Source organism: Musca domestica, unplaced genomic scaffold (genome assembly GCF_030504385.1).
Source record: "Musca domestica strain aabys unplaced genomic scaffold, Musca_domestica.polishedcontigs.V.1.1 31, whole genome shotgun sequence".
In the NCBI taxonomy this organism is placed as follows: domain Eukaryota; kingdom Metazoa; phylum Arthropoda; class Insecta; order Diptera; family Muscidae; genus Musca; species Musca domestica.
Genome location: NW_026712309.1, coordinates 4,152,329 through 4,161,940, shown reverse-complemented (window position 1 = coordinate 4,161,940; position 9,612 = coordinate 4,152,329). Strand labels below are relative to the sequence as shown.

The following is a 9,612-nucleotide window of genomic DNA, read 5'->3' as shown; positions in this document are numbered from 1 at the left end:
TTGAAGCCTGGCCAGAACAGCAATCACCACTATGGGAGACCTTAGCACATATTGCACATTCAATATACATATATGAAATGAAAACGTGGACAATAATTTTACGTCACTGGAATAATTTTAACAGCTCTCGAGTGGCTTAGAAATGACAGCACTCTGAAGTTGGTTGCAGTTTTTTCATCTCACCCTGTACATATAAAGAAATGAAAACGTGGACAAGGGAAGTATAAGGATTAATTTTTATTGCAACAATTCGTTAGGAATTGAGAAGACTTTCCCAAAGTAATAAAATTAGGAAAAAGAACAGAGAATGGAAAGATCGTCTAGTCCAGGGTCTATCAAATGAGACCAGACAAATATGTATGTGTATTAGAACAAGTAAAATAGTATCCGTCGGTTTTGCCGACAGATGTATAACCCCGCCTTTACTTTTGATTATTCAAACTATTGACCTTTTATGGGAAAAGTTGCGAAGCAGTTGGCCAATACTGGAAATTGTGACCCTTTGTGGGTCAGGTACCAGAAGGGTTGGAAGATATATATCATCTTAACAACAGATCTTACGTTAGCGAAAATATTTGGATGTGTGAAATTTGAAGAGAGTTGGATGCTTTGTCGGCTTCTTTGAGCGTTTGAACCCTATGTGGGAGATGTAACAGAAAAATGGTCCAGAAGGAGTGGACCGATGTATCCCAATTTCACACCACACCTTGGGTTAATAAAAATATTGTGATGACTGTAATTTGAAGAGAACCGGATGCTTATTTCGGATATTATTGTTGTTTTGGTTATTCAAAATTTTGAAGGCACCAGAAGGAATGGATCGATCAGATCTTGTGTTGATAGAAATGTTGAGATGCGTCATGTCTGAATGGAATCTGATATTAATTTCGTGTTTTATGAGCTTCATGACTATCCAAAAATTTGACCCTTTGTATGGGAGATACCAGAAAGATGGGATCGATATATTCCATCTTCACACCAAACCATGGCTTAATAAAAATATTGTGATGTGTGTAATTTGAAGACAATAGGACACACACATCGCAGTTTATAAGAGTTATAATTATTAAACATGTTGACCCTTTGTGGTGGAGGTACTTGTTGGAGTGGACCGATATTGTCCGTTCTCGCACCTGACCTAGCACTGATGCAAATATTAGGATTCGCAAAGTTGGAGCAAAATCGGATTATAATTTCTCTTTCTATGTCGTAAAATATTTTTTGTTTTTTTTTTTTTTTTTTTCGAACGTTCCCACGCCTCACATTCCCACCCCTGCCGACCGAGGGGGCGACCTCCCTTTACGGAGGGATCGCGTACACATCATGATCCGCATCATAATGGGAATTCAGTAGGAAATTTAAAACCAGCTACAGAATTTAATTCATCAGCTAGTTTGTCAAATAATAAAACATGTATGTTAATTGTTTAAAAATAAAATTATTCTAGATTTAATAACTTCTAAACTCATACCAAAATCTACATTACAGTACACAGAATTAAAGTCAACACACATTTTACTAAGAGGTTCGCCCATTGAATAATTCGTGCGGTGAAAATCAGTATATAATAATTGGTAGTATCTACTAGATCTAAACGGAACATTAATTCTAATAGATGAAATCAGAAAATCTGATGGTATATTACCATTTAATATTTTTAGTACAAACATGGAGTTCAACATAATACGTCTGCTTTTAAGTGTAGGCAATCTAATTAATTTTAGCCTGCTAGCATAAGAAGGCAAAACAAAATCACTATTCCAATGTAAACCTCGTAAGGCAAATATCAGAAATTGTTTTTGCACGGATTCTATTTTATCTGAGTATATTGCATATTGAGGATCCCATACAACAGAACCGTATTCCAATATAGGTCTAACAAGAGACGTAAATAACTGTTTTGTTATATATGGATCAGAAAATTCTTTGGCCCACCGTTTAACAAAACCTAAAACACCATTTGCTTTATTTACCATTGTTATTACATGGCTATTAAAATTTAATTTTGTATCCATCAAGAGGCCAAGATCAACAAATGAATCTACAGTTGATAATGAATGACCGGCAATATTATATTTTAATATCAGAGAAGAAGATCTGGAGAAGCACATATGTTTACATTTGCTTAAATTTAACTCCATACAATTTAACGTGCACCATTTAAAAAGGCTATCTAAATCGTTTTGAAGTAAACTAGCTCGTTTATCACAATTATGGGAAATGAATAATTTAACATCATCTGCGTACATTAACAATTTCGAGTAATTTATGGAATTAGGTAAATCGTTGATAAATAAAAGAAAGAGGACCGGTCCAAGGTGACTTCCTTGCGGAACACCCGATGGAACGTTAATCGTTTTGGATAGATACCCTTCAAACAAAACTAGTTGTGATCTATTTTGTAAGTAAGATGATATCCATTTGACTAAGTTTGTGTTGAAACCCATATAATTTAATTTATATATTAGGAGTTCATGGTTAACCCTATCATTTTCTTTGCAAGTGTTGGCATTTTGTGGGGGACGACCAGAAGGAGTGAACCGGTATTGCCTATCTCCGAACTCGATCTAAGTTTGACAATAATATTACGATGTACCAAGTTTGGATGAAATCGGATACTCCCTTCTTTCCTCTGATGATGGGGAGGAGTAAAGCCTTAAAATTTGACAAAAGCGAAATTGGCTTATATGATGCACTTTTGCTGGCATTCTTGCCTGGCTTCAGTAGTGGGACCACCCGACCCATTTTCCATGCTTGGGGAACGATAGTGGGTGGCTAGCGACAAGTTGAGAATTTTTGTCAGGCACTTAAGTCACGACGTATTCAGTTGTTTCAACATTACCATTGAGACTCCGTCTGGGCCAAACGCTTTGGAAGGTTAGCGTTTTGGATGACATTTGCAAAATCACCCATCAAAAACTGCGGTGGTGCCTCCTCGGCGGGAAAAGATCTGATACGACGTAATACTCTTCGCTTGACAAATTGTCGATTTAACTATTCAGCGCACCTCCTCCAAACTGACTGAGGTCCGATCATCCCTTATTAAAGGTTTCGGGTCGATTCAAGCGTTACCCACAACTTTCTCTTATCGGTTCCAATGGGGTTGTTTTTAAGGCTCAAATGGATACAATGGTTCCAAAATGTCATTAATATTAACCTATGCACTTTTTCAAATACTGGTCAGAAAAAAATATTTCAAGAGCACACTTTTAGCCGAAAATGTTAGGTTAAAGGATACGTGGTTGTGCAAATATCACTCCACTCTGTGACCTATTGGCCCATTGTGTTCATCCTAATTTAGAGAAGGAGAAGAATAAATAATAAAAGGGAAGGAAACGGTTAGTAAAGAAGAAGCGTGAATTTGAAGATAGGAATAGAGAAGATAGTAGGTTTGTTTCCACGGTGTAATCAGCATGTCGTCCTTAGCCATTTGAGTCTTCCAGCTAATTGAAGAATCTGTCTCGCTCGGATAAGAGTTGGGCAGTGGTAGATTCCTCCTCGCCCTGACATAGCTTGCAGTATTCAGTATCGTAACCTCCTCCCACTTGGAAGTCATGGCTCTTATGTTGCAGTGTCCTGTAATTAAAAAAAGCTTCAATTCCGACTTTGTCATGGATATGAGTGACCTTGATCACCTCTCGGAGTTTGCCGGCCAAATTTTTTTGAAGACATTACATCCCCTTCCATTTAGCTAGTTCTGTTGAAATCTACCAAGATAATATTTATGCAGTATTTGGAAGAAGTGGCATAAAGGTGGCTTCAATGAGCTCTCAATCTCTAGATCTACTGACTCAGATCCGTGTCTGGGCAATTCATCAGTCGATTCATTGCCAGATATGTTGCAGTGTTCAGGCAGCCAACAGAATTTGACAAACGACTTAACCTTTTCCAGAGCATTCCTGCAATCCAGAACTGCCATAGATTTGATTGTACAAGCCGAAAATGATATTAGTTTATTCCATTTCAAGGGCACAGAGGTGAAAGCTCAGCATGCTGGTTAAAGCTATCTGTTCAAATCCTATGTATCTATATTTCGCTTTTACGATCTGAAATTGAACACAGATTCCAAATTCCAGATTGCACGCCATCTACATTTCAAATTGAAATACATTTTTTATTGACTTGAATAACTCTTTAATGGAACCCAACATAATTGGTAGATTAAATATTCCAATAAGAATGCTGGAATGTTAACAGTAAAAGTGTATAATGCCTACTAGACCTTAAAATTTTCATTAATATTATCTACAAAATGTATATAAGAACTCCCAAAAATTTTTAACTGCAGAATACATTAAAAAATTTTAATATATCATCCATCTGGAGAAAACTTGTAGGCCTATTTAATTTTGTCCTTATGAAATTTTGAAAAAGTAGTACCACAACAGAAACATTTTTTCATTTTGTAGTAATTATAATTATTTAAATACTAGCTGGCCCGGTCCGCGTTGCCGGCCCGTAGTTTTTGTCTATTATGCATATATTCCCAAGCATAATTATTCACAGATATGACTGATATAAGTGTTCACGTACAGGTCGATTTAGTGTTTTAAAATACCTGTACCCATTTTTAACCAGTGGGCTTCAATATTTAAACCGTGAGCTTCAACTGTGTGGATGTGCTATACAAATCTATTAAAAAGTATATATCAATCTTATCGCCATATAAGGGATCAAATTAATTTTTAATATGGTAAAAATCGTAGCAAAATCTTCCAGTCAAATGAGCAGTAATTTGGAATTTGCTGTATTTTGTATACTACATAATTGAGGGCTGAATGATTTAAGAATAGCCAAAGTTAATTACTTTTTTAAACCCATTAGCAACTTAGATTGTGCATTAGAGTCCTCATAAGTCCCCCTAACCATGTCAGTCTGTTTGTCCGCCAAAAGGTGGACTTGAGAGGGTATTATAACATGGATAAAAATTCTAAAATTTGTAGATATGTTGAAATTTTAGTGTAAGATTTTCACCCCCCTAATACGCATTATTAGCCAAATTCTTTGAAATGTGGTTAAATTAGGAGGTACCTTCTTTATATGGGCACTACTCCGAAACATCGACCTACATTGAAAACTTTCTTCTACCCCTTATAATCCAAGATGACAAATAGAGGCCAAATCAAAAATATAGCAGAACAATATAGCATGTCATAGCATTTCGCGTGATTTAAATAAGTAAAAATAGTTTTATCCACCTCATAATTGAGGGCAGAATGATAAGATGGGAATTAATTTTATTTGCCATTTAAATTGTAAGTTGGAGACCTCTTAAAGTCCATATTTTCATCATAGGATAATTCAATGATGATTAAACAAATATTCGGTCCCGTGCTACTTTCTGATATTTGTAATTTATTCATGTTTCCACAATTTATTTCATATGGATGCACATCCCAAATCTACGTTCCCAACCAATATTCTCTTGGGGGTTAAAAATTCAATAGAATACAAAATTTTTTTTTCTGACCACACATTAGATGTGAAAGTGGACTTGGGGATACTCCAATGTGGGGACTTTACTTTACAGGGTGGCATAAATACAATTTTTTAGCCAAATCAATTGATGAATGTGGTCAATACCAATATGGGCCCTACTCTGAAAATTTCAAATTTTATGCGAAGAGGTTATCTACCCCCTTAGAAACAAAAATGTCAAATAAGGGCCAAAAAATGAAAAAAGTGGCCGGCCAAGACCCCAAAAATAACTTAAATCATAGATGGTTATATAAATATGAAATCGGGTTGTTCCCTTATCCATGAGTTATGATCGATATAAAGACCTGCAAAAGTGATTTTAGGTATTTTGAATGTTTGGGAAGAATTTCTGGAAGGATATAAAACCTTTTCTTACTAAAAGTCCCATTCGCTCTACTATTTTGCACCTTTTATTTCAATATTGGTATATTACTTATTATTCTCCCAAAGAATTTTGCATTTTGAGCTCTCATTGGACGGATCATTGTCACGCTTTGAAATGAGCCCCATTAAGCTTTTTCGGTCATTTTTGTTTGTTTAAACGTGTTCGCATCTTCCAGCTAACCCACGATGTAGGCCCTGGAGTTGAAAGGTAGATGTCAGTTAACATCCTATTTCGCACTTATTCAATTTTTTTAGTGAAAAATTATTCTTTATTTTGTTCACAAAAAAAAATTGACAAAAAAAAAGAATAACAAATTGAAAAAGTCTTCAACTTTTTCGCTGATTTTTTACAGCAAATGTTTTAAGATCCTTCCTTACAAAGTTTGTCAATAGAATGTACTATTACTTTAAAATTCGATTCCATTGAAAATGTTTTTTTGGTTTTTGCAATGAGATCTCTTTTTCATGATTTTTCAGCGATTTAGAAAAAGTAATTATCTTTTAACTTTGGTGTGACCGCGTTAAATTATTTCGATATCATCTATTCCGTTTCGCCACCACATAATTCGCTACTACACTTCCATGTAACCCGCCATCAATTTCAGTTCTCAAGAAATCAAGTCAATTAAATAAATTGGTATAAATATTCGAATTCAAAAATAAAATATAAAAAAACACTACAAATGTACATTAGAAAAAAGTAAGTCAAAATGGAAAAAAAAATCATGCAAAATAAAACATTACTATTGTACATTTGAAAAGTCAAAATGAAAATGTTAATATATCACATTTTTACGCGATTTTTCTGGATATTATCCTTTTCGGAGAGTAGACAACTCCGAATTTGTGTGAATCGTTAAAATTAATCCAGCGGTTCTTAAGTTATAAGCGTAGTAACTAACACAACTTACATTTATATATATAGATTTATTAAATTTTATCGAGGTATAATTAAATCTTCCTTATATTGATTTCGCCGCCCTTAATTTCCCTTTATCTTACGCATACAATATTAAAAAATATATAAAAAAAAGCTTAAACAAAGATAATACAAACATAACTTATATCCAACTAAGGCATATTATGTGTACATTGAAGATGACATCAATCTCTTACGTTTCTCTTAAAGTCTACTTCAGTACCGACATATACATATACATAGTAAAACAATAACAAAAAATTAAGGTTTGCAAAAATAATAACGAATTCTTCTAATATTTACGCTATGATCTATATAAGGTCTGTATCGATTAGAATGTATTTGTGTATTAAAACCTTTTCGTTTTTTAATTATGTTTAAAATCCATTTTGCAAGGCTACATCAGCTGTTTGTGGAGGACCTATTGGTTGGGGAGCAATTTCAAAATCGAAATCATCAACTACGGTTGCTGCAGAATCATTGACAGGCGGCGATGGGAAGGCATTGGGTGACAGATTCATTAATTGTGGCTGCTGAGCTTCAAAATTACTATGACTTAATTGTTGAATTGGCATTTGTTGAGGTGCTTGTTGGGGTTGTATGTCTAGTGCTGGTTTTATAAGTTGTTCCTGTCTCATTTGTTGTGGGGATTTGACATAATTTATCGGTATGATGCCAGCATTTTGTCCATCTGTTGTAGCCATTGCCCAACCGGTATTAAGCAGACCCAATGTATTTTGTATTTCTTTTGGAGCAATTATGACACGTTGTCCACTTGATATACTTATTTCTGATGAATTTCTAGCTTGGAAATCGTATAGAGCTACAGATTCAATTGATTGTATCCATTTGTTGGGATTTCGAGCTGTAACGAAAAAAAAACATAAATGCATTAATATAGTTTATAAAAGATTTTAAACATAAATAAAATATTAGCACGGGATGCTTTAATTTCTTAAAAATAACTACATTCTTCCTGATAAACTCTCTCAAGTATCTCATATCATGTTTCAGCTTCATATCTTTGATGCTAATATTTATTTACTCAACATATTTTCACTTGTATTGCCCACAGTATCTACACGATTAGTTTTCATACAAAGTTCATGACTAGAATTTTTATATGAGAGCATTGTTTTGATAGAAACAAAATATTAGAATGTTTTGCATCATATTTCACACGAATACACACACCTTGCGCGAGCTACATTCATTATCTAATCTTTTAATCTCTGTTAAAACTCATATAGAGGCATCACTGATAAGTTAAAAACCAAAAGGTTACGCCGCAATGAAAGTACATACCTTCTTCCTGTGCTGTCTGAGATACGGTTCCTAGCAACTTCATGATTAAATATGGTGCGGTAAAAATGAAACTTAAGAATGCCACCACTGGCCAGGGGGATTGCCCTTTACGTGGCAATTTGGGAGCACCTTGTTGGGTTGATGTTTCATTTAATGCCTCGGCAAAGGCTTTCTTAAAGGATTCCGAGGAGGGATCAATATTAGAAATACGTAGCCAATAGAGAAGCCTATAAAGAGAGAGGAGAAATGCATTTTGAAAATATTTTACCACAGTAACAAGAATACTTACTTTCTGTACAGCCATGTTATGCCACGGAATAAGGCAAATGTATGCCAGAACTGTGAGAAAACTCCACGCAATCGACCAAAGTTGGCAGCTACACCCAGTATAGCCCGAAAACTGCTGGTCAAAGCAAAAAATGTTGAATCCAACATGGAAGCAATATTTCCAATTGCCATAACCAAAGATTCAATGCTTTGGAATGCTGGTCTTGAACTGGCCTCAGCCAGTTGTATAAAGCGGGCTTCAGGATCCATTGGATTCATGCCACCGCCGAAACGGCTAAAACCACTATAACCTCCACCAAATCCACCGTAGCCTCCATATCCGCTGCCGTAACTTCCATAACCTCCATAGCCACCCATACCTCCGAAACTACTTCCAAAGCCATAACCTCCAGCGCCATATCCACCTGTTCCATAACCACCGTAGGCCGAAGTACCATAACCACCTGCCCCGAATGCTGATGGTGCCACAGGTAGTGGAGGTGCCGCCAATGATCTTACATTGCCAGCTGGTGTCCTCAGGGTTAGATTACCACTGTTGGTCATGCTATTGCCACCAACTCCTCCCAGACCTGCGGGGGGTACTAAATTCGATTCCGATATTACGGGACTTCGAAAATTACTAGTTGTACCAGCACTTTCACTCATATCGGCAGGTCGTTGTCGTGCGTTCGTTATTTCGACTGATTTAAGTATTAATGAAATAGTATGAACTTTGTTCGGGATCGGGAGCAGTTACTAGCGGACGGGGGGTATCTATTTGTTATTCGATTGATAAAGTGTTGACAAGTTCTTCTGTTGACGAGAGAAAAAACTTTCAGTATTGAAAAACAATGAAGCAATGTGAAATGTAACGCGATAAACAAATTAGCGATATTGAAACAATAGTAAAATTATTACCAATTATAATTATTTAAATTTTTTAATTTTAATAAACTAAGTCTCTTTATTGCGTCTTCTTCTTTTCGATGGTACATTTAAATATAAAGTGAACGATTAACATGAATTGAGACTGTTAGAACTATTGTTGTCTTTTTCTAACTTACAATGAAAGTGTATAATATGCTAAATGCGAACTGTTGAAATGAAGTATATAATGCAAGACACACGTTACAACTGGTTGTACAACTGGGAGAGGTTGTATTCAAGCATGGCAGAAGAATACAGGTAGATGCATCAACGCTTGGGAGCATTGATATGTCAAAAAAATGTAAATGTTTTTTTCAAATATAAGTAGATTT

At 35.3% G+C, this 9,612-nt stretch overlaps 1 protein-coding gene across 2 annotated transcripts; it reads right to left on the bottom strand.

Moving 5' to 3' along the window:
* Window positions 1-6,769: 6,769 nt before the first annotated feature.
* On the bottom strand, window positions 6,770-9,408 carry LOC101889964 (peroxisomal membrane protein PEX13). 2 transcript variants are annotated; one of them, XM_005176924.4, is made up of 4 exons: window positions 9,272-9,408; window positions 8,376-9,166; window positions 8,087-8,313; window positions 6,770-7,646 (listed from the first exon to the last, which is right to left on the bottom strand). In XM_005176924.4, exons 2-4 carry the CDS (start codon window positions 9,017-9,019, stop codon window positions 7,159-7,161), a joined length of 1,359 nt encoding a protein of 452 aa, XP_005176981.2. In that variant the 5' UTR covers window positions 9,020-9,166; window positions 9,272-9,408; the 3' UTR covers window positions 6,770-7,158. The 2 variants fall into 2 exon arrangements, with proteins under 2 accessions (XP_005176981.2, XP_058980958.1); XM_059124975.1 differs by having other exon boundaries at window positions 8,376-9,185; window positions 9,272-9,373.
* Window positions 9,409-9,612: the final 204 nt, after the last annotated feature.

Excerpts from the sequence above, each read along its gene's own strand:
- LOC101889964 (XM_005176924.4), bottom strand. The coding sequence starts at position 9,019 with ATGAGTGAAAGTGCTGGTACAACTAGTAATTTTCGAAGTCCCGTAATA. Across the intron at positions 8,314-8,375 it reads ATAACATGGCTGTACAGAAA|GCTTCTCTATTGGCTACGTA; the intron begins GTAAGTATTCTT and ends CTCTCTTTATAG. Across the intron at positions 7,647-8,086 it reads TCAGACAGCACAGGAAGAAG|CTCGAAATCCCAACAAATGG; the intron begins GTATGTACTTTC and ends TTTTCGTTACAG.